We start from the raw sequence: 24,766 nt of genomic DNA, 5'->3' as shown, positions 1-24,766 counted from the left end.
AAAAACACCAAGGTTGAAGCATGTGACCGCCGCCGAGCAAACAACAGTGGGACGGCTTCAAGAAGACCTGGCTTCAGTAAGAGACAGACACTACGTGCTACAGGGTGGAAGAGGAAGAAAAAAACTAAACAAGCTGAAGTCATCCCACAAACATTTCACAGCAGCTCAACACTATGCACAGCACGGAAGAGTGAAGGCAGAGCAAAAAAAAGCCAGTGATCCTCATTATTCTGTTACGACACACGGAAGGGCGGTTCACCAATTTATCTAAAGTTATATATATTCTCAATCAGCTTCTGAAGCAGTGACACAGCTACAACCTGATGCAATGGAGCACACGATGACATCATTGAAACACACATAAAAAGGAGGCGATTACACACGGAGGCCTCTGGTTTAAAACCAACGTCTCGTTTTACTAATTCAAAAAGGGAAATATACAAAAAACTCAAGAGTCATGAGGAGTTTGTGTCGCCACATGAAATGGGCCTTTTGAGCAAGTTCAAGTCCGCGTTTGTAGCTCTGCCATTCAGTCAGCTCCCTCATGTACGTGGCAGCAGGTTTACTCTACTGAGGAATTCTCCTTACGACCCCACGTGAACCAGTTCCAACCTGCAGCAACACTCATCTGAAATACTTCAGTCAGCCCTCCTCGCTGTTTCCAGGTCCTCTGGTGAGGGGGGGACGCCTGTGGCATTTCATCTATGCGTTATCACAGCAATGTCATGAATAGAGGTGGGGTTCAAAGAATCCATGCAGCCTGGAATCAGAGGGAACTTGTACGGAAATATTTTCTTTACAGGATAATATTTAATGTGTGAATTCACAGGGAATGCCGAGATAAAAACATACACCACCTTTCCCTGAGGACAAATTTAATTTATATGCATGTATGAGCCCTGACATGATATATTCAGCTGCTGGGAATGTTTCATACTCTTTCTTGTTTAGGTTATGGTTCCACACCAACACTGTGAATATGATTTCAACAAGAAACCACTTTTACCAGGCGGATACACTTTTTAAAAAAAATATTCTCTTTCTTCCAACCCATTTAGCTCACGTCTCTCTATTTTCATTGTTCCTTCAAAACACAGCTTGGGGGAAAACAACACCGACGTGTCACAATCAGCAGATGACCTGGCATGTTGCATAGCATTGGCGCGCAAACACCACAAGGACTTCCTGCCGTTGATTATGGGGTTGGTAGGGAGGCTGAATGAAGCAGCGAGCGGGGCCAGCTTGACGAGGAGAGACATGCCAATTATACGCAGGTGGAATATACATGTTCTAGGGCTCAGATTCTAAAATTAACACTGAAGCAAGCCAAGGTTACAAAAGGCGTTACGGTGATTCACTGCAGACAAGAATTCAGCAATGCATGTGATGATCTATACGTCTGCACATGAGACTAAATTGAGGGTGTGTGTGTGTATGTTTAACACACATTAACAGCTTCAGTACTGGTCAGCCACCCCACACAAATCAGCTGATTGATTTTTATAAATGGAAAAGGGGTGATACTCCTTTCTGCGGTAGTGTGAAGGTTAGGCTGACTTTAATCCATGCTTATATCCCTGCCTTCATAATGTTGCTCTGATCATCCGCTTGAACTCAAACAGATGAAACTGTTTGTGATGATGGGTTACAGTTTCCTTCAGTAGGGCCTGTTCTGTGTCATGTGGTTAATACTATCATGACGCAGTAATATTTCCACTACTGCTCCATCAGGACTGCTGATGGAGCACTAAAAAATTGTGAGTGATGGCAACAAAAGGATAAATAGGAATACAAGCAAATGAAGCTATGGTTAATCTCAATATGAGGTCTGGTTTTTAAATATCAAACAAAGACGTGTCCCTGGCAACAATACAAAAACACCATAATAACTTATCACATTCAAGGAGAACTGGCACTAGTCAAGACAGACAAAGAACAATAAAATCTAGACAGTCTAGATTCCAGTCTATGAATTATTAAATTGCATCTTAATGTATTCTGCAACATGTTAGAAATGCATGAATGACTAGCAGCTACAGTAAGACAACCTTAAACTATAACAAAGGAGCCAGGAAGCTACGTGAAGCCGTTTGCTAGAAAAGTGATGTGAAAGCCGAATGCTTATGAAACCCACAGATATCGAAACGCTTAAAGACAGCATGGGCACCAAGATCCTGTTACAGATTAAATACTGGAGTGTAAAATACTTCTGTTTCTTTTTAAATGCAGGTAACCATCACCATGTCCACTCTGAAGCCTATCGAACCATCTCCCCACCTACAACTCTTCAGCTGGTTACATCATAGAAGCAGCAGCTAAGAGCATCAAATCCACAAAAGGCTGTACACCAAACTACACTTGTACCGTGAACTTTATTACAAAAGTCACACAGCTCCTGCAGCCAATATAGCCACGTCTAAAGAACAGGCCATTCAGAGTACACAAATACTTTTTTATACTCACAATTCTATTGTTAATGATACAACAATGGAACAAATGTTCTCTGCTGACAGAAATCAGCTGCATATGAGCCGTTCACAGATATATCGCTATCAGCATTTATGTATGAATGGGTCTATATTCTAGTTCTATATATATGGTTTTGTTTGTGTCTTCTCTTTCTTTATAGTTATTTATAATAAAGTTTATGTAAAGTGTTTTATAACTACAGCCCAAGAATCGTTGCAATATTCATAGCTTACTCAGTCTGTGCCTCTATTGTGTAGAGTAGCAGAACAGGTGAGTGTTACATACAGTGCGGCTGTGAAATGCAATGTGATGCACACATGCTTCGCCTGTCTCAGCCAAGGGGCCTCTCCACATGAGATGTCGGGACTTTCTCCCTCAGGCAGAAAGATAGAGAGCTTAGGGTCTGTGTGAGGATGCCGCGATGCCTCTGTCAGGAAGATGGGGTTGTTTCTATTTTTTGCTCCTTTCACAGGCCGACCGCGAGCACAGCTGAGAATCTCATGGTCAGGGCTGAACAGAGATCCACAGCAATTGTGTAATGTGTTAATATGACTGATGCTGGTCTGGATGAAGAGAAACACAGCCACCTCACCATCTCCCACCACATGCTCGGTAACTGTTCCGTTACAAGACTCATGAAGTTGATTCTCGTTTCAAACTGCCAAGTGCTGCCAAAGACTCACTCTCTCGCTCCCTCTCTCTCTGCTCAGTGTGTTATGCAACTCCCACTCGGTACATGCAAATCCACCAACACAAGTGACTAGCAACCTTCCCTGAGTCGTTGTCATGGAGACAGTGCAAGATAATGTTCATAGACTTCAGGGCCATAATGAGGGTGTGTAATGTCAACAGAGCACAGGCATTGTAAGACCCAACTCTTGACACGCTAAGCTGAGCCCTGTCACCTTGGTCCTGGGGATCAGCGAAGGTCTCGATTACTAAAAGGAAAAAGTTCAGGTGTGGGTCAGCGTGGAGATTTTCCTGTGTGAAGCGACAAGCCCGGGTTACCTCCACACTAATTGCCTTGATGGAGCTCAGTGGGCAACCGTCAGCTGGGCCTTGCTTTGGCACCGTGCGGGGAGAGGCAAGCCAGAGAGAGAATGACTCGAGGGGAGGGGTTTAGGTGACAGCTGAGGAATGTCTGCTCTCCTCTCGCTTTGCCATGGTTTCCAGCGACTGTCATCTGAAGAATGCCGCGGGCTAGGACGACAGGACTTGGAATGCTACCCTCTGAGACGTGTTTAGCCGACGGGATCTGGAATCTCCACTTGTCTACTCGACTGGACCCTTTGTGCACTTGTGCATCCTCGCTGCCATGCAGCTGAGCTCATGCAGTCTGTGTTTGGGTGAACCCGTCTGTCCTGGTCGATTACATCACAACATTTTAAATGTGGTTTTTAAACTACGAAAGATGTACAAAGTCTTACTGTTCCTCGCATGTAACAAAAAACCAGAGACGTCACATAACACGACTGGTTAATTCTTCAAACCTCAGGCCTAACAACGCTCATATACACAAGGGAGTCTGTGGTCTTTGTCATGACGGAGACAACAACAGGGATCATGTTTACGAGTCCTTCAGTAACATGTCATTCTGTGACAGAGGGTCTGTGACTCACGCAGAGACACACAACCTCTTGCCTGAATGTGCGAGTGCCAGGAGTGCACTACAAAGCAGAGCCACAGACTCTGAGTCACATCCAAACTTAGTATCACCTCCTGAAACCCAGTTAGGAGAACTTGTGCCGGAGGTATTTATAACCCTGCACTGGTCACCAGCGATGGGGAGTGATATCGCTGCACCCAGTGAGCAGTGAGCCCCCCCATGTAACAACACAACACATGTCACAACAAAGCCAGAGGTCAGTCGCTCGCAGTATTGTGTCCACGCAAAATTACCTGTGATGAGACTCATTGATCATGCTATAAAGAAACAACAGTAATACTAAATAAAGACAACAGCTTGATGTTGGATGAGCACTTTAAAACACAAATCTAGATTGCATCCCTCAACTTTTTTATAAAGACCCCATAACCAGGGGATCACCTGCTCGTCTACTACACACACATACACACTCGAGAACGCCTCTCGTCCAGAGATGGTCAGGTCTGGGGAGCAGCACTGCAAATTCTTTCCTCACTCTAGCTCGTCCCTGTACATCAGCCCAAAAAAAGGCAACGTTTCCACCCAATGAGCTTGCACGGTGGTGGTGGTGAGGTAGGAGGGAGGGGGGGCATGCTAATTCCAGAGTTAATGATAGGCAACTCTGAGCAAACAGAACGGTTGATTTAACAACACAACTAATAAACCCACGGACAAATCCAAATGAATTCATCACCTCAATATAAAGGGGTATTACCTCTCCTCGAAAACTTGCTTTTAAAACTTTTACTGGAGTGCGGCTAGTTGTCCTGGACGACAAACATACCTTGAAGCAAGGTGGTGTAAACTGCTAGGCTCACCGAGACTAGACATGAGGGCATGAGTAATCAGGTGACATCACTGGAGCACTAAACATTTAATTTGAGAATCAGGTCATCCTTAAAGCATTGAAACGCTACTCAAACGAACGATAAATTAAACTGTGAAAATATGCATTACAACAAGTAATAACTCGAACTTATTCGTTGGTATTAAATCCTAGGAGACTAAAGTTCATAAACAAAACCAAACGATGTCCTGGGTACAAATCTAGCCAGATGGAAATGTCACTTTTAAATGTTTAGTGTCAATATCCAGCAAATACAAACATTAAAACTGCATTAATGAAGAAAACTCTCTCATTGATGCACAACAACTTATACACGGTGTTAACACTCAATATGATGTTGTTCTGTGTATAACAAATGCCACCAGATGCAATAACACTGAAGGAATTGAATGTGAAAATGAATCCTGATGAACTATGTCCCAATCTTTCACAGTGATCGACAGAGGTGAGGTCACACCTGGAGCACAACAGGAAGATGAGTCAGGCTATTAATAAATCCATAAACTACACTTGACACGTTTCACAGATTACAATGACAGGTATGTTAGTACAGTAGGTACAGTAAACATCCCTGGATCCAGCTCTCTCTCTCTCTCTCTGTGTAGCTCCACCATCTTTCATCCATATTGTAAACCAGCCTCACACGCTGCAGCAGTTTCTGAACTTACTGTCTAACCACAGTCAACACTGGCTGCCATTTTCACTATTTGGCTTTGGCAGCACACAGGCTAGTAGACGTAGCTAGCCGTGGTTAGCGGGGCAAACAAGCTAGCTCAGCGTCGCTAACACACACCGGGGCAAACTTAGCAACGCTTTTTTGCCCTCGTACACAAATCAAGTTCAGTACGACAACACTACAAAAAACAACACAACGCGTGAAATAACGAGTCCCACGAGTTGTCAGCTGACGTCGTCTCCCCCCCTGCGAGCTAACGAATGAATCAACTCCAGCTAAAACAGCTAGCCACACATTAGCTTAGCCTGCTAACGTAGCGTTTGAGTGGCGTTTTTTGCCCGTGTAGCATCGAACCCGTGCGATTTGTGCGCGACGGCCACTTTACTCCACTTCACCCACTTCACCAAACACCGGTGTCAACACGGTGACGGCCGGGTAAAAAGCGACGTGTACGGTTTAAGGCCCCGGCGACGGTGCCGCTGGAGCCGAGCTGAAGCTAGCTAGCCTCCGCTTCCTCCCCAGAGAGTAGCCACGGTCGCGGTGCGGGGTTTATCAACAAAAACTGCTCGCCAGGTATTAGCCATTGTTGTGTGTGGTGGGGGGCTCATGTAGCCTGGACAGGGGTTGTTTCAATCAATGACAACACGCACGTTAAGCTCCTGGAGGGACTCGATCACAGCACGCGAAGTGACTTCGAACCCACAACACCTCGGAACCATAATAAACACAGAGGATCGTGCAGCTCCGGTTGTTATTTAACGCTACAAGCCTGGAAAGTGCAGCAATTAGACTGCACCCGTGGACCGGGGGGGGGTGGGTATACAGTTGCTGGTGGGGTTTTTTGGAAAGTAGCTTTAAACTTCGCTGCCTGCGGGGGACGACGACATCACTCCTGAAAGCTGCATGCACACTTTAGCACAGTTTCCCTAACGTCCCACAAGCAGGAGCTGGTGCCTTCCTCCCAGCTCCGCGTCGAGCGGGCGGGGGAGGGGACGGCGGAGCTCGGGTAAGGTAAACAACGGGAGATGAGAATGGCTTCCATTTGACAGGTGTTCCCCGGAGCAAGCTAGCGAGCGGCCGGGCGGGCGGGCAGGACGTTGGCGGCCGCCGCGGCCGGTGAACACCTTACGAGCGGCCGGACACGAACCTGGTGGAGGGCGGTGAGTCCGTCTACGTTGGCGTAGTTGATGTCGGCGCCCCGGTCAAGCATTCGCAGCACCTCCTCGGTGTCGCCGCTGGAGCAGGCGGCCAGGAACACGGCGCCATCGTCGAACTTCACCTTCGTCTTCTTCTTCTTCAGCTCCGGGGGCTCCAGGTCCGTTTCCGAGCCCAGCCACCGCTTCAGCTGCTCGTTCCTCTTCTGCTTGGCGTCCGCCATCTTCATCCCCCTCCTGTCTCGGGCTTCTTATCTTTCTCCGGGAGAGGATATACTTTATAGCAGCACTGTCCCACAGCGCACTGGGGCGTGGGAAGGGAGGGCTGGAGGGAGAGAGAGGGAGCGAGAGAGAGACACAGGGAGGGAGAGAGAGAGAGAGAGACACAGGGAGAGAGAGAGAGAGAGAGAGAGGACGTCTGGTTGTGTCCGTAGTCTCGCGAGAAGTGGAGCCCAGGAGCTGCAGTATAACGTCATCATCATCATCATCAGATTATGAGAGCGAGCAGGGTAATAATCCCGGAGTACACGCAATACTACAAGAGTACACACAGTACTGCAGAGTACACAGAATACTGCAGAGTACACTGTGGTAATAACTCGTGTTCATCCTCACTCTGTTCCATGTGATGAGTAAAGTACTGTACTCTGTTTTATACTGTGGACAGACTACAGGCCACATGGAGGTCATGGGTCACCCACAGTTCAATTAATAATAATACTAACAACAATACTAATAGTGATAATAATAACAAATACAACAGTGATAATGATAATAATAGCAACAACAACAATAATAATAATAATATTAGTTTAACTAATTTAACAGTTCTTCTGTCCAATCTTTCTATCGTGAAATGTCAATATCATCTATGTACACACATATTCAGTTAACATCGCACGTACTATATTATTTTTTCTATTTTTCATATTTCCTTGTGTTTATATTCTATGTTTACTCATTTATTACTCCTACTGGGCGTCTATTTGTACTGTCCCCTTGCCCCTCCCTCGTAGTGTGACTAATGAAGGATTATCATGAGTCTTTCTCCTGTTTTATAACAGTATTGTGCTGAGTATCATGAATATACTTATATTGTATGTATAGTGTAGTACACATGTTTTGTTTGTGTGATCCTCATGGAATAATTATTTACTTCAGCACTCTGAATTTAAAGAGAGAAAGAGCCCCAACAATTGTTTACAAATCTTCATGCATTTTTTTTTAAACTCCTTATCCACACTTTTTAACCCATCTGCAAATTCATATTATCAACTACGCAGCGTCTTAATCAATAATCTTTAAAACAAATATTCAGAATAGAAAAAAACAATAACACTTTAGGAAGTGGTGTTAAGTCATGCTAAATAAATCAGCTTTAATTTTGAATGTCCCGCTTTCTTCCGTACAAAACCACATCAAATAAAACTCCTCTTCCAACCGTGTCATGTCTAACCTGTTTAGTTTCCATCCAATAAAAACACATGGCTCGCTGAGGGAAAATAAAAATCTCACCACAAAGTACCTGTAATGATTTGATGGGTAACACCTGAAGTGCCAGGAATGTCTAGTGGACTTAAGCACCGGGGTGGTCCGACGCAACCTGGAGTAAAAACACGGTGGCCCGGCATAAAGTGTTTTTTATTCTGGCACCGTCCTGTGTTATTGTTGGCAGACGCCCATGTGTACACAGCAGGGGGTGCGGAATCGCCTCCTCAGACGCAAGTTGTGGGTTTGAAGACAGCAGCCATTTCAGATATAAAGTCAGGTGACATTACAGGAGATAATGATGTTATTTTTTGTGTTTGAAGACATTTAAGAAAAAAGAAAATGATGCTGCTTGTGCTTGATCAGAAACCCCCCGCCCACTGAACCTGAGGTTGACATCCTGAATAACAAGCTGCTGAAGCAGAATCATGACCCAAAACATTTACACAACTGTGACCACGAGTTCTTGTGTAAAGTCACGCCACCCACCCCCATTTTCTCATTCTTAGACAGATTTGAATAATTTATTGTCTGCAAATGCAGGGAAGGAGACTCGTCCTGAGGAACACGGGACGCTGAGGGAGAACAAGGATATTCAGACTCTCAGAGGACGAGAGGACTCAGCGTTACACTAATGTGATGGGAAGTGACGGTGGTTCCACTGAGTCATCGAGATGGTGGAACACCAACAGCGTCAGTGTCAGGAAGCTGTTGGCCATGTGGCTCCAGCGTGTGATGATATGAGGAGGGCTGGAGCACAGAGCGGGTGTGAAGTTAGAGCTGCAGACTGTTTTAATACTTCTTGCACAAACAGCAACATGTGGTGCTTATCTGAAAGTTTTAGGAGAGTAACTTAAAAAAGTTGTTTAAAATTAGGTAATTGAAAAATTCCTGATAGGTTATGATGCTCAATTATTAATTCCCTATTCTTATGTTAAATAAATCCTGTAACAGGTACATTTGCACTTCAGAGGTCATTTCATGGGTCATTGGTGAGACTCAAATATTAATGTTTCAGATATGAATGCTACAACCATCCAACTGAATGTCTAATCAAAAGAGTCAGTTTTCTGTTGGTTTCACGGGTTAAATTCAAGACTTTTTAGGAAAAGACCAATGTCAAGTATAACAGATATGAAGGAATATCAGTGTATCAGAGTCCCAGAGGTTTTACTGAGATCAATGTGACTCTCAGGTCAAAAACATTCCTTAAAATATGAATTTTGTCACTTTGTAGAGCTGCATTCTGATATATTAATATTTTAACAGTTTGAACTGTGAAGCTCATTGTAACAAATGTTTTGAAACATGCTATCAAAACCAATCTCTATTTACTAGCAATAAAATTGTATTTATTTTATTTATTTTGTAGTTCAGCTTTCAGTATTGTTGAGTTGTGCTTAGATGCTGTTTTCAAGACCATTCCTGTCTAATAAAAAAAAAGAATAGTAACAATCTGGACAAACGCTGTGTCTTGGTGAGAAAAGACTAAATTGATATTGAATATTACTACAACATAATCAGTAATCAGAGGTGTCAGTCTAGACTGGTCATGATGTCAGGCCCCTGAAGTTCACAGCAGTGAGATCAGAGAGGGAAGAAGTTTTATTTTCAGATCTTGTGCAGTAACTTTATCCCGTCACATCCAGCAGCGTGTCCGTCCTGGTGACCCAGACCAGCAGCACTCACAGAGGGGTGACTGCTGATGTGTGGACAACCCGGTCCCCATCTGAGGGAAGCCAGACGCCCTGCTCCCATGCTCCCGTGTCACCCGGAGTCTGCCGTTGGCGCCTGCGACACTGACACACTCGTCTCCTCTCCCGACCCCGCAGGCCCGGACGGCAGCGCTATCCAGCAGATAGAAATAGTCGAGCTTTGATGTTATCGGTGGACGTCTGAAAAGTGATGTTGAGAAATATTCTGATAGCGCTCGCTCAACCTTTCAGACCCTGGGAATCTCGCAGTGGCTTGTGGTATCAGGTGATAGTTAGCAGGTCAGCAGAGGCCTGATTTCTATGGAATACAAAAAAACTTTCTTCTCAGAATCGTTCATCCACGAATAAACAGCCCAAAGGTGACATCATGTTCTAGACTGGGCTCGACCCCACGTCCACTACTGATGAACTGACCTCCATTTAACTGCATGTAAACTATGTGTAGAACTTCACCTTCCATCCATTGTCACCGCGGGGGCTTCGACTGCCAAAGTATTTAGGGGCAGAGTGGAATGAGAAAGCAGATTCTGTCCAAGGCCGATCGTTTGTCAGGCGGTGAAGAAGAGGAGCGATTGGCACAGAAGTCGAGAAGGAGAGAGAGGGAAGAGGCAGACGAGAGACGGGCAGGAGGGATGAAGGAGGTGGAGGGTTGAGGTTGTGTGAGCCCATTCTCATCAAGATGAATAAAAATAGAAACCTGATCTGGACAGTGGTCACACACTCAGCTGCTCTATAAACACACACACATGCTCGTAGGTTCCTCTTTCTCTGATCCCTGCTAGGTCCTTCAATAAGTTGGACCATATCTGTTGGACCAACACCTCGTGTATTGCATGGAACAGAGTAAGTGACTATTGCAATATTTGCCATTTTGGATCAGGAATGAAACGGACAGACGAGCTGTTGGAGCGTCTCCCTGTCGTCTTCCTTTCGGATCATTTCTCTGGGATAGCGCTTTTCTAATCTTAGTAATTAAACTATTCATTAGTGTGTAGTATAAGTTTAACCTAACATGAGCGGCTGTGGCTCAGGAGGTATAGTGCAGGTCGTCCTCTACCCAGAGGGACGGTGGATCAATCCCTGCCTCCTTCAGTCTGGATACCAGAGTGTCTTTGGGCTACACACCGGGCCCCAGATTGCCCCTGTGCCATTTGAGGATAGAATGGGTGAATGTGAAAGTAAAGATTTTACTCTAACAAAATGTGATAATTATGACGAGGTAGAATGAACCCAACATTCAAGCTAATAAGAACGGGGTCAATGGGTTTGAAAGAGCAAACCATCTTGCTGCGTTAGATTAACACAGCAGTAGTTAACACAGTAGTTACAGCAGGAACCCCAGTATTTTTACAGAAGTGTCTCGAAAACACACCAGCTTGACAAAATGATCTGTTCCACTTGATGGTTTGAACGGCCTGAGGAGAGGAGCACCCTTCACCCAGGTCTTGGGTGCACCCTCTGCAAGTTCTGGGCGTCAGAGCATGGCAGAGAGACGAGCGTAGGGTCGGTGAGTGCTCGTGAGGTGATCTACTCCCAGACGACAGCTGAGCTCTAACGCTGGACAGAAATAGGGCAGCCGCTTTCACTTAGCAGGGGCCGTGCAGCCGGAGCATCCCTTGATTCTGCTCTTTCAATCCCAGGCCCATTACCCTGGCATGATAACAATGGTTGTTTGATTGCGTTAACTCAATTCAAATGTAGGTTGACGATGTTATGTCAGATATGTATGTGCAAATGAACAGTGGACTTAGCGCACGGTGCAGACGCGGTTTAACTCCGTGTGGCGTGTTGCTTTAAGGCCAGATGAGCAGTGACAGCCTAATAAGACAAGGCTTTTTGAGTGACCTTGTTTCCTGCAGAGAAGAGGCTAATAATAGCCCCAAATCTGGAGCTGTGGTGAAGCCTGTGAGTGTGAAAAGCTGAAATGAATCATCCCATGCAAGATGTGGAAAAAACAGATCATCAAGATATGATGTCCAAAAACAAAATACGACGGTCCACGCAGATGAAGACGAGCAAGTTTTATATCTGTTCATCAGTGACGAAGACTGTGAGGGAGCCTGCACGGGAATGAAGATATAGGTTAACATGTATTAATAAGACCTCACATTATTGTATGAATTTCTTTCTGCACATACTGGTCATGACGAGTCCCCTTTTTAATGCAATAGACACATTGGACAAAAACAATCCTCCATCCTCATCTGTGCTTCATGTTTTCCAAACTTCACCTATAATGATAAAGTTGATATGCATTAGAACTAATTTAGAGTCACGTTGGTGATTAATAATGGTCGTCAGCCTTGTGCTAAAAGACCAATTTAATAAACGAGTATAGTGAAGAGGTTCCTCAAAGCGGTTTCCACGAAAGCTGAACGGGACACATACTTCCAGTGACACTATTTATCTCTCAGATTATTTTAAGGCACGGGTTCACCTGTTTTTAGAGTTCTCCATTTAGCCGTCTGAAACCCTCTGCCCTCATTATTTCCATTCACCTTGATGAAAAGAAGCATGAGTGGAAAAACAGAGCCACGTTCAGTCTTTAAGCCGCAGCCCTATCAGGTTTAAATACGCATTGTGAACTGAGCTCAACCCCGTGGATGATCAGGGGGTGCGGGGGCCCGGCGGGTGCATTCTCCGAGGTCAAAGGTCACAGACCGTCCCATTTGTCATGAGCAGAACTTCAAGGCACTTGGGTTCACATGTGGACAGGTTCATGTTTCAATTAACAGGTGTCATATATCCCATTTCCTAACTGTGCTCATCTCCCGCGGCCTTTGTAATCCTAAAATCTACAGCGAGTTACAATGGCTATCTGTTGGCGACAGTGTTTTTCCCACGACCGGCATCAATCATACTCAGTTTATCTCAGCTGCAGGTCAGAATCACGATGCAGGGACGTCTTCACATACAGTGAATTATATTTCTATAGGCCATTTTAGAAATCATACGATCCATTTTCCACCACAGGCCTGATTTACTAACCAACAGCTGCTAACTTTCCTCCATTATTACAGAAACGCAGTTAACCTCCATCCACACACTTCACGAAGCCCTCGAGCAGCAGCTTAAAAATAGATAAGTGTTACTTGTGCCGCTCTCCCTCCCTCGCACAGTGCCACCCACATATGAGTATTACCCTTTATGCAGCCATTTTCCTCACTAACCTCAGCAGCGCACTGTACAAGCCTGACTAACGCTTGGAAGCACCAAAAGAAAAAAGATAGCGTGAATTTATTGCGATCAATTCCTGCTCCGAAGAGGTGAAACACCATCTCCAGCAGGTTTAGTGAGGCTGAATGGTTTATCCTCTGGATGATGACCAGCGATACAACAGTAAAGTGATTTGTATTTTTGAAAGATGACACCTCAAAGACATTTTTTGTGGTGTGAAACATTGAGGAAGAAACATAAATCAAGCTCTTTGTGGTTTGATGTCTTCTTAATTAAAGCACTCTTTAATGTTGTAATGGTGGTGTTTGCCTCCACCTCTCTCTTATAACCTCAGCCACGACGCTGTCTTGTGATAATTACAATTAATTTTGTTTATTGTAATATAGGCGGTTGTCCCATATGTGAAGTGCTCGCTTTGATGGTGCACAATAACTTGGGTGGAGACAGTTTTAACGCCGATGTCCACTGTCCTCGTGTGACCGGAGGAATGTAAATGAGGTGCATTATTAACGCCGTGGACGAGGTGTCACACTGAGCCTGGTGTTAGGGAGAAAAGTCGATTGCAGTGACCTACTGTGGCGTTTGATTCATCTGTGTTATCGGCGGGAGCCAGGCCCCACGGCGAGGTGTGGACTGACAACGTGAAGACTGACGCTGTTCATCAAACGTGGTCCCTGTCAACGGCTCACACCTGAGCGGGAGACGAGGACGTTGGAAAGGGGTGGGACTGGAGTGTCGAGGGGTGTTGTCTTCCGAACCCCCCTCGAAACACCTGGAGGGAGATTTTTCCTTTTCCCACGAGCCTCCGTACGCAGACAGGACAGGACACCATTCGTCTGTCTCACGGGATCAGCATATTCCAGTGAAATCCCTCTTCGTCTCTGCTGTACTGGAAACACACCGAAATGTTCAGGATTCATGTTCGTGCTGACCTGAAGGGATACTGGCTGTTTTCTGCCTCATGTCCTGACTCCCAAACTCTTAAAAGTACTGCACGTTCTCCCAACAGTAATCATACCCTAAACTCACCCTGAACCTTCCAGGATTAGTTTGACATTTTTGGAAAATATGCACGCTTGCTTTCTTGCTGAGATTTAGCAGAGACGACTGAATCCACCCACATATGTATGTATGGCAAATATGTAGGTGGAGCCAGCAGGTGGTTAGCTTAGCTTAGTTTAGCTTAGCACAAAGACCAGTGGGAAACAGCTGGCCTGGTTCTGTTCAAATTTAGAAATGCTCATCAATTGACGTCATATGTATAGTGTAAAAATGTCAAACTGCAGTTTAATGGAGGGTAACATGTGAATGGCGATTCACATGCTTATTCGTAAGTGGAGATCTTTGAAGAAGGACCGGTCTGATTTGTCGGATTCAATCCACTGTTCAAAGAGTTTAGGTTGCTTCCCTTCTAGCTGCAGATTCTCTCGGCATGTTAAAGCTACACATACAAACTAGTGGCTCCGCCTATCAATCAATGTTATCTCTTCAAATATCACTTTGAAGATCGAGACTGGTAAATAAAGGGGAATTTTTTTCATGGAATTTAAAAAGGTGCGACATCCTCTGTTCTTGTGAGTAAAGAAAAACAAGTCCGCACACGGAAGCAACCCCAAAAAAATTCCACTTGTTACGGACGGATAAACACAAACACATGTGACATAAGAAGGAAGCAGGAAGTGTAACCCAAGATAAACAATCAGATTTATTTTTGAAAGCCTGCGTGACATCATCATAACAACTTCCAGTGGACGGGCCGGCGCTAAAAATAGCAAAGACGTCAAAGCGCTGGTACATATATGTCCATGAAGTGTGCGGAGAGCATTCCACAGATAACAGCAGATGTCCCGCAGATTGGGGCCTGGTGAGGAGCTGCTGCACCCCCCCCCCCCCACACACGCACATCTGATGCGTCTGATGGTGGAGGCTCACCTGGGAAAAGAGGCTCTAACGTGACTGTGTGTGTGTGGGGTTCCAGGGGCCACTGGGACCTACTTGGCCTCACGCACATTGTGTACATGCGGTGGTTCTTGACCCCTATCACGCAGGCTGTGATGGAAAAAATGAGTCGGCCCGCAGCTGCATGCGAAGACATCCGCTATTTATCGTGTGTTCGCGCCATTCTCATTGGCCAGGCTGCGACAGATCCACCTGACGCATGGGAAAAGTGGCTAAATAGACTGGTTTCATTGTTACGCAAGCTCAGCTTACAAAAGACTACTTCTGCATCTCTTGCTGTTGTCGTGATATTGCATTTCCTCCACATTTCTGCTTTTTGCTCTGCAGATAAAGGGAACTTTGCCACAGTTCTGCAATTGTGTGCAGCACAAATTCAAAAAATAACCACGTTTGACAGAAACAGAATATCTCCCCAACTGGGAAATCCTATCTTTTAAAAAACAGCGTCTGATGGATGGAAGACTTATTTCAGCTGAATGAAGTCATCAGTGTCGTGTGTTGCTCTGATGTGCATGATGAGTTTGGTCAAAAGCCCGGCTCTGCTCCTGCTGCCGGTCTCCTCCACACACTGCTGTTGAGGGAGGAAAAAAAAAAACATAAGGGGCTGGTGGTAGGGGGGTAGAGGAAAGAGTCCACGACATCATCTCTCCAGGCCTTTTAAGGAGCTCTCCAGCGGAGGGCTGAGGAGCGCTGGCCCACTTTCCCATCAGAGCTTCCCAGCCTCGTCTCCTCGCCCCCTGGGAGCCTGGAGCACAGACCGACTGAGCACGGACTTATGGAAGCACCCGGGAAACACAATATGGATGTAATACGCTTTAAAAACACAAGAAAAGACACACACACACACACATATAGGCACTGAGGCAGTTAAGAAAAATGACACACAACAAAGACGTGGCGATCATTTGTCATGTGCGCTTATGAGAGAAACCCAGCACAGGTTGTAACATGTCCGTAGCGTGTTGTCAAGGTCCCTCTCCATCATCTTTTGGACGTTTTAATACGTGTGCAGGCACAAGCAGAGTGAGGGGGAGACATGAGGGGATTCTAGTTGCTGGTAGCGATAATATTCATCATTGTATTTCCAGATGTTGTCAAAGGCCGGAGCAGAGCTGGAGCTCCGTGTTCCACAGCCCATCAGATAGACACAGAGGAGGGGAAGGAGGAGAAGAATAGAAGCGAGGGAGTATAAAGGAGGCTTTGGTGTGGCGGTGACCCTCTCTGGTTCTATCGCTGCCGATGTCAGCCAGACCCTACATGGCCCCGTTCTCACCCCGCTGCCACTGCTTCGCACGTGAACCCTGGCGAGAGTCAACCCACACACACTCACTCACAGGGAGAGTGTGGGATGGAGGCGAGCGAGCAGGGGGAGACCAAGAGCAAGATGGAGAACGGAGGGTGATGAAGCGGATTGTGTGGGCGAGCCGAGCGAGTGAGTGAGATTGATCGTGGAGAAGCGTGTGTGTGTGTGTGTGTGTGTGTGTGTGTGTGTGTGTGTGTGAGTGATAAATGGCGAGTGAAGTGAGGCCCTGCTCCACTGCCACAGCAGCTTCATGAACTGTGAGCTCCTCAACCTTCAATGAACAATAAGAGCTGCTGAAGCACTTGATTATAATTCACAGTAAGATGGATGACATTATATATATTTCTACACTGGTTACTCTATATAAAGTCATACATTTGAAGATAAGAAACGGCCTTTTCACCTTCATTGCCATTTTTGTTTGTCTGACTATCAGCAGGATAAGGACACGCTCACACCTACACGAATACTTCTGTGTATGATATAATATAATACTTCCTGTGAGGAGGCAAATCGCAGCGTGGTTTCACGTTAAGTTCACTTTGCTGAACTGTTATCCGATAAATTCATTCTTAATGTTTTAATAAAGCAAAGCAATTAATTTACTGTCACTTTTTTCCACATTAGTCAGATTTTAATTTTAATCACATTAGGATTTGATGTGTGTCGAAAGTTGAAATTTCTTTTGTCATCAAATGGAAACGTTGCATGGCTGACACGGATGTAATATAATAATAATAATACACTATTGAATTAATTTGCTCATGTTGCATCTCCATAGCAACACGGCTCATGGTTTCAGTATGTTTTCATTTCGGAGTTTGGGACATTTTGTATTTTGCCCTAATGGCTGAATGGAAAATGCTGGAGAAAAAAAACACTTCTCCGCTATTTAGATCCAGCACTGCTATTGCATTCTGGGAGGAGAGACGATATGTCCGCTGCACGCCTGAGCCCATTCACTTCTGCATTATCCTGCGGGTCCGACTTCAAGGCCACGGGGAAGTTGACAGAGCGTGGGACAGCTGCGAGGCCCATTGCTATGTGGTAAACGCACGCTGAAATAGCCAAATTAATGGAGGGGGCTCAAGTCCAAACTGGGGTTCAACACCAGGCTACATTTTAGTGCCATGAGCTGTCATCCAGTCCGGCAGACGTCAATATTTACTGCTGCCATGACACGGCAACTGGCACAGAAAAGGGGGGCGGTGGCAGCCATTTTGGTTCCTCTTAAATCCAACTATGACTTTTTGCCAGATTAAGGAGAATCCCCTTTTTGTGACCAGCACCTCAGGATTGTTGTTTCTCAGTCTGAATGTGTCAGAAAGCATGAACGATCAAATAAAAACAAACCTGCAGATAATCTATGTTTTGAGAATCTCGGTTCACTGTAGAAACCGATGAGCAACAAGCTATTTCTGGTTCCTCGCACAAGGATATAAAAGGTAAGACCTGTTCATCATATCTCTCCTGACTTGCAGACTCATCGCTGCTTTTCAGGGAAGACACTCTTCTGCCTGATGAACTGCGGCTTTCCCACGTTGCCATGACGACCGCGCCTCTGTGTACCTCACAAAAACCTCCCCGCACCTCCTCCCGGTGCCTCTCCGCCTCCCCGGTTTGAGCCGATCTTCTCCTTCTGCTCAGGGAAACTTCAATTACCGACAACACTTTTTCAAACCACCACAAGGCCCTATTATGGTCAAATGAGACGCTGCGGCCGGCCCGGGAGCCGCATCTCCTCCCCTGTAAATCTGAGCGCGTTGTCTCATGCTCAGGGTGCTGTGACAGGACAAGGTCAAAGGGGTCGTGCCTCCAGGTGATGTGTTTCCATAAGGCCGAGGAGAGGAACTGCACATATATGGTGCGGCCTTTATTTATTGCCAGCTCTTTTCCTGGATGACTACAGACTCTCCTCCTTCTGCAAGCTCTGCACCTCTTCTAAAGAAATGGAGCTCTGCGTTTTTTCAAAAAAGCGAGATCCAAAATGAGATGGGAATCTGCGATGGTCTCGATTTTATCTGTCACATGTAAACAGAATGAGATATAATGCATCTGTGTGAGGTTTGCCTTGAACTAGCTCTACACAAAGCAGTAATGTGAGTGTTTAACTTCAAATGGCTGAGCGGCCTGGACACTGTAAGATGGAGCTGACAGTTAGCAACACAAAGGGACTGTATGCTTTAGTGAGCAGGAAATCAGGGACGATTCCGCAGCCTTAACATGTTTCCTATGCAGACGCTGCGGAGGGCGGGCCCCTACTGACCCATAACACAAACATGGGTTTATCTGAACGCTTATCATGCAGCCTGGGGTCCCCACACAGAGCTTCCTCTGTCTGCCTGACTCACACTGGTCTGCAGCCCTAAAACTGAAACCAAAAAGTGAAAGGGAAGCGGCAACAAAAAGGAGTGTTCAGACCAGTTTCTTCATAATGACTTTTCAATGGAGCAGATTCCATTTGTCACTATAAGAGCAGGAAAGCTACATAGTCTACAGTACATCTTCATTCATATGAACACTGACACCTTTTATTTCTCTGCTCCCACTTTAATTCAGAAGAAAAGCAGCCACGGGAGATTAGAGACTCAACTCTGAAAGCTGCACTATGCAATATGTGAAACAGAGAATTACCACCTGAAGATGAAGACCGCGTCCCTCAAGGGCCATGTAGTCCGCGAAGGCCGAACCGAAATGAGACTTGCAGCAGAGCTGAAACGACGCATCTCAACTTCCTCCTGGATACAGGTACATATATCCATTATCCAGAATTTGGAGCCAAAGTCTGTGCAGTAGTGATCGTGGTGTGGAGCCACAGCATTGATACACACACCAATCACAAGTCAGTCTCAGCAGTCAATCATGATGTTCTGCTTCTATTGCATCAAATAACTAACGTGAACATCAGTGTGACAGAAACCATATTTGAGAAAACTATATGTAACGTGTAATTTTTAAAGTTTGGACCATGTCCCATCCACCAAACCGGAGGAAGTTGGGTATATGATCTTTACTGCACTGACACAGACGACGCTCCGTGCATAAGACAATATTTAAATTCCCCTGCCTCCATGGAGAAGGCCTCATCAGCGGGCAGCTCCTGATGGGAATTCACTTTCCCCTCTGACAATAAAAGAAGCCAGGGGCCCGCTCACCCGTGGCCGACACCGTAAACACCATTCTCGCTGCAGTAAATGTCAGGCATAGGTAGGCAGTGCACACGGCACATGACTCACATCACTGTATACAGATTCCCAAGATGCTATCCGTCTTCAGTCCTTCTCCGCACGGCTCTGCTTCTTCCCTCCTTTCAGGGTAAGACTGCGTCGCCATGCGAACACTTTTGTGTCAGACTGCAGGATGTGTGCACTCGAGAGTTTTGACAAGAAGACAGAGAAGGTGCCTGGTACAATTTTTCACCCACGCCTCAATCCGGTTGAGTCCATCACCACAAAGGCTACATTTGTTTTTGTCAACAGCACATCCAGGGTGAATCATGAGCAGAGAGGCGACCGATTGACGCTAGTTTCCTCCCTCAAGTAGAGGATTTAGTTTGGTTGCATGTCCCAACATTGTGGCCAAATCAAAGCTTGTCTCTTGCGTAGGACATTGGTTTCATTTCAGCGGCCAAAAAGATCCCACACTTCCTTTTTCCCATGTCTAGTCCCATTCCCACACCCGGACCCTCGGCTCCTCAGCCCCCCAAGCAGCTGAACTAAACGATCTCTGTGGTTCCACTCACCACAGCCTGCAAAGTGAGGCCTGATTAACCCAAGCTGCAGTGAGTTATGTTAACATCGAACCAATGCATGCTCTGCAGAGACATCCTCAGCTTTTATCAACACCAGAGGGTGCTGCTGTGTAGGGATTCATCAAAGTGGATGAGGAGGAGGCAGTGCAGTCTTACATGTCAAATCATAATCTGTTTATAAGCTGGTTCTGGTTTTTGACAGTGTGAGAGAACCGAAAAAAGAATACAGCTACTGTATTTTGACCCTTCCCTTCAACTGGCAGCAGAACAGAGCTGCTGCTTCTTCTGGTTTTGGTTGTTTATACATATTTCTTTCCTCCTCTGAACATGAAATCTATCTTTCCCTCCGGCACATAGAGAAAACCCTTTCACCATATCTCCAGATGGGTCCACATTTTCATATTTTTACTATATTTTGCCTATATTCACAAGTTTGTATGGTAGATAGAATAAGAATCTGTTTTAAATCACATTTTCTCTATTGTGAGGTTTATGTGATGATGTTTTAATCAGGTTTTGGTGACTTGTTTCCCACTTTCCTTTCCCTCGATGTTAAGTATTATATGATGTGTAAAATGAGTTGATGCTACAGCAGACATTTGGGAAAAGCACAGATATGACTAATTACAGTGATGCTGTTTCATTTGGATTCCCAAGGATCACTGATCCATCAAACACAAATGGGATTCAGTCTTTATTAATTGCTTTTCCTTTTACTGCATATTGAAATGTCCGAGGAGATTCATTCCCACAGCTCTCTCTCTCTCATCCGTCAGGGAAACAGTTGAGTCATCCTCGCACCACACTGGGTCATTTGTGTTTGCAGCCTAAAGCTTCATCCAAAAGGCACTGATTTAGTGATGTAATGATATCTGCAGATCAGAAACAGGATATAAACAGGAGTAATTAATAACAGTGAACAAGTGCTTTGTCCCATCAGTACAACCCAGTAATATGACCCCCACTAAGTGCAATGCTATTGCCTTTGCTTCTCCTGATACATGGAAATATTTGCCTTAAACAAAGCTCTGAAGGCGTCACTGTTAGAGCACATGTTTGGGTTACACATCAGTTCAATGCTTTGTGAAGCAACTGAAGTCTGCTACTCGTCAGTGGTGATGGAACCACACCCGGGTTCTTCACATTTGTAGGTCCCCTGCTCATTTTTCGCAATTGGCAGATCTAATCTGTATTTGGACGTGTTGTGACTTTTTGCAGCGAACGCGTGTCGTCAACCTGATGAACCTGTTTGCATGTGTTTCTTGTATTTGCACGTGTTTTCTCAATTTGCAGTGCGTTGAGTTCTCTCGGCCACAGTACAACATTCTATGTGGTCAAAAAGTACATGGTGGATAAATGTAGTGAGAGTAGTGCAAACCAATATAGTGCAAAAATGGATTGTTGTAGTATGATGAGCAGCATTTACAGTTAAAAAAGGGCAAAATTACTACAAAAACTTACAGGTGCATGGAAAGCTACTGATAATAAATGTGGCTTTAATGTCATTTTGGGGAAATTTCACATTCTAAATCTTTATTAGTTTTAATCAAAGCATCTTATTGTATATTAAAGTATATATATTATATAGTATTGATTAAAATCAGCCTGGAGACTGTTGATTGGTCTGAAAACTACTTCTACATGTAAAATGGAGCAACCGTCGTAAAACGCTGCCGCAAAGCGCGTCTCCAGTGTCGCGAAGCAGCCCCTGATCTTCGGCGTGTGAAACCCCGTCCGGTCTCTCCGTACGGCACCCCAGCTGAAGACGGTGAGTTCTTCATCCTGTTCCGCTCGAATACTGCAAATAATACTAAATACTGAGGTTTCTGAAGTAACCGTGTTACTCCGTGTGTTGCAGAAAGATGCCCGCCAAAGGTCCTCTGCAGTCGGTCCAGGTCTTCGGACGCAAAGTGAGTAAAAACACCGAAGTTATTCCACGTGTGGTGCCGCGGCGACGCTGTGTTGCTGGCGCTCGTTAGCTCCAGTGGCTAACGCGAAAATGTGGCGTGACGCTGTTTCACACCGATGAAACGCTGTAGATTTATTCTACGCGTGTTTGTGTCGCTTTATTAACGTACTGAAGCTTTGCGTGTGTCTCTGATGCTGTTGCGTGTGACCGTAACGCTCCTGTGTGCGTGTAGCGAGTGTAGCGATGTCGTTTAGCTTAGCTAGCTAGCCCGGTTGCTAGCAGTGGTTCGGTGTACGGGTGGGGGGGTGACAGCGTTTGAAAGTTAGCTCACACGTCAACTCACGCGATTTAAATATACACATTTATTAAACTTAAACGTCACGTGGTCACAAACGGTCAGATATCATGTACAGGATGAGTCTCATTCATTAAAACGAGTGTGTTCCACATGTGTGTGTGTGTGTGTGTGTGAGGTGAAGTCACTCACAGATACGTGATGCACTTTAGTTTAGTTGGGATCTGATCCAGATGTTTGTCTCGTAGAAAACCGCCACAGCCGTCGCCCACTGCAAGAGGGGGAATGGCCTGATCAAGGTGAACGGCAGACCCCTGGAGACTGTGGAGCCTGCGACCCTCCAGTACAAGGTGAGTCCGGGGAGGAGAGGCCAACACCCGGCTGGAGAGAGGCAGGGACCTCGGGGTGGGGGGGGGCTGATGGAGGCAGGCCTGGTGTAATACTGTGTATTTAAAAAGAAGTGTCAAAGTGGTTTTTCTCTTCATTGATGAGTGGATCGATTGTGTTTTATTATTGATAATATTGTGTGATGTTACAGGTCACATGCTTAGTGTCTGTGATACTTATAAACCTATCTACTTTCGTTTTAATTTGTCTGTTATACATAACTATAATAGGTTAACAAACACATTTATCCTGAATTAAGACAAATTATTTCATGCACTTTCTAAGTTCTCATATCGGCCAACCAATAATTCACTTGGCTTTGTTCTTAATATTGTTCCATTAAACTTATAATTCAGATATATTCTGCTGAGCATAAAGTTACCGTCTGTTTGTTCTCTCAGCTTCTGGAACCCGTGCTGCTGCTCGGTAAGGAGCGTTTTGCTGGAGTTGACATCAGAGTCCGGGTGAAGGGTGGTGGACATGTGGCACAGATCTATGGTAAGCAGACCTTTACTCGCTCTAACGTAGTTTTTCTTTATATTCAACACTCACTAGTGTGTGTGAGATTTGTGATTATGAGTTGTTCAATCAGGATATAAATTGTTGTTTTTCAGCTATCCGCCAGGCCATCTCCAAGTCCCTGGTCGCATACTACCAGAAGTGTAAGTATTACAATGGCATGTGATCGTGTATAAACCAAATGCTGCTGCAGTGACTGATTCTTGTTCATATCTGAGGTCCGCTCCTCAAAACCGACCGGACCTGAATAATTTATATAGTTAAAGTAGTAATTGAGAGGTACCTAAGACACATATTGGGAACATGCATGTAAATGGAGCACACCGTGTAAGGTGTCGAATTGTTTTCGAATGTGATACAGTAAACTGTTGGGTAGACCTAATGTATGAGAGATATTAAAGTGAGGGGCCGGGGCCAATGATCTCTACATGTTCAAAACAGTCCCATCATGCCTTGCTGCTCCCACACCATAGTTGGGGGGACATTTTTTGAAACCATTAACAACAAATGGGAGGAGCAGGGAACCACTCATGCTTGTTAAGAGTTTTCTTAATAACCAGTGATTTCATGTTCCACCAGATGTCGATGAAGCCTCCAAGAAGGAGATCAAGGACATCCTGATCCAGTACGATAGGACCCTGCTGGTGGCCGACCCCCGTCGCTGCGAGTCCAAGAAGTTCGGTGGACCCGGAGCTCGTGCCCGCTACCAGAAGTCCTACCGTTAAATGCCCTGTACATTTTCATAATAAATTGGGAAGAACAAATAATTTAATTTGTCCTTTTAATTAATATTTATGTGCGAGTTGCTCTTCCCCTCACTTCAGTTTCAACAGGCAGGGATGTCTGAATATTAGGGATTTGCCAGATTCAACTGGCTCACTGTAGTAATGACCTCAGCCTAAGAGGTTATGTTTTCATCTCCATTTGTCTGATATATTTACTTGATGGATTACCATGAAACTTGGTAGAATAGATCCATTAAATATTGGTTGGGATGCAGATCCAGGAAGTTTTGTTACATATTTAACTGTTTCTGATGGATTTCACAGAAATGTGTATCTAGATGATACAATTCAGACTTTTAGGGAACTGATGTGTCTGAGTGTGCAATGTGGTGCAGCTTGATTAGTGGATATATGCCATCTATGGAGAACGTTCTAATTTCTTGATCATTTAGCACAAAGGAAGTGCATTTATCATGAATCGCATTGGTATGGTGTTATGTGTAGTCAAAGGAACAGAGGCCTTAATATAAAATTGCATAGTACAAATAGTACTTCATCGTGACTCAGTTACTGTCGGGCTATGTTCAATTCTTAAGGACTAAACTACGTTTTGATTATTTCTCTTAGATTCAAGATACAAGCAAACTTATTCTGAGTTAGTTTCTTGTCCCAGGCTCTGAACCAGGACAAGAAATTAATTGGCGTAGTTGAAGAACATGAAATGGGGAAAAAATTCAGGAGACTGGT

General features: G+C 45.1%; 2 protein-coding genes across 10 annotated transcripts in view; one reads left to right on the top strand and one right to left on the bottom strand.

Annotated features, from left to right (window-relative positions):
* The window catches only part of ppp1r12a (protein phosphatase 1, regulatory subunit 12A), a 42,536-nt gene extending 35,389 nt beyond the window's left edge, over positions 1–7,147 (bottom strand). For 3 of the 9 annotated variants that reach the window (XM_035146876.2, XM_047338687.1, XM_047338688.1), the window contains exon 1: positions 6,785–7,146. In XM_035146876.2, coding sequence (XP_035002767.2) covers positions 6,785–7,021 — 237 coding nt within the window. In that variant the 5' untranslated portion in view covers positions 7,022–7,146. Of the gene's footprint in view, positions 1–6,784 lie in introns of all 9 variants that reach the window. The other 6 variants (XM_047338690.1, XM_047338689.1, XM_047338693.1 and 3 more) reach the window with 4 other exon arrangements.
* Positions 7,148–21,851: 14,704 nt separating this feature from the next.
* rps16 (ribosomal protein S16) lies at positions 21,852–24,061 on the top strand. Its single transcript, XM_035148070.2, has 6 exons — positions 21,852–21,952; positions 22,043–22,094; positions 22,637–22,738; positions 23,177–23,273; positions 23,390–23,437; positions 23,874–24,061. Exons 2-6 carry the CDS (start codon positions 22,047–22,049, stop codon positions 24,017–24,019), a joined length of 441 nt encoding a protein of 146 aa, XP_035003961.1. The 5' UTR covers positions 21,852–21,952; positions 22,043–22,046; the 3' UTR covers positions 24,020–24,061.
* Positions 24,062–24,766: the final 705 nt, after the last annotated feature.

The sequence above is a fragment of the Hippoglossus stenolepis genome, chromosome 22 (genome assembly GCF_022539355.2).
Source record: "Hippoglossus stenolepis isolate QCI-W04-F060 chromosome 22, HSTE1.2, whole genome shotgun sequence".
Taxonomy (NCBI): Eukaryota; Metazoa; Chordata; class Actinopteri; order Pleuronectiformes; family Pleuronectidae; genus Hippoglossus; species Hippoglossus stenolepis.
Note: the sequence above shows the minus strand (reverse complement) of the source record. Positions and strands in the feature narration are given on the sequence as shown.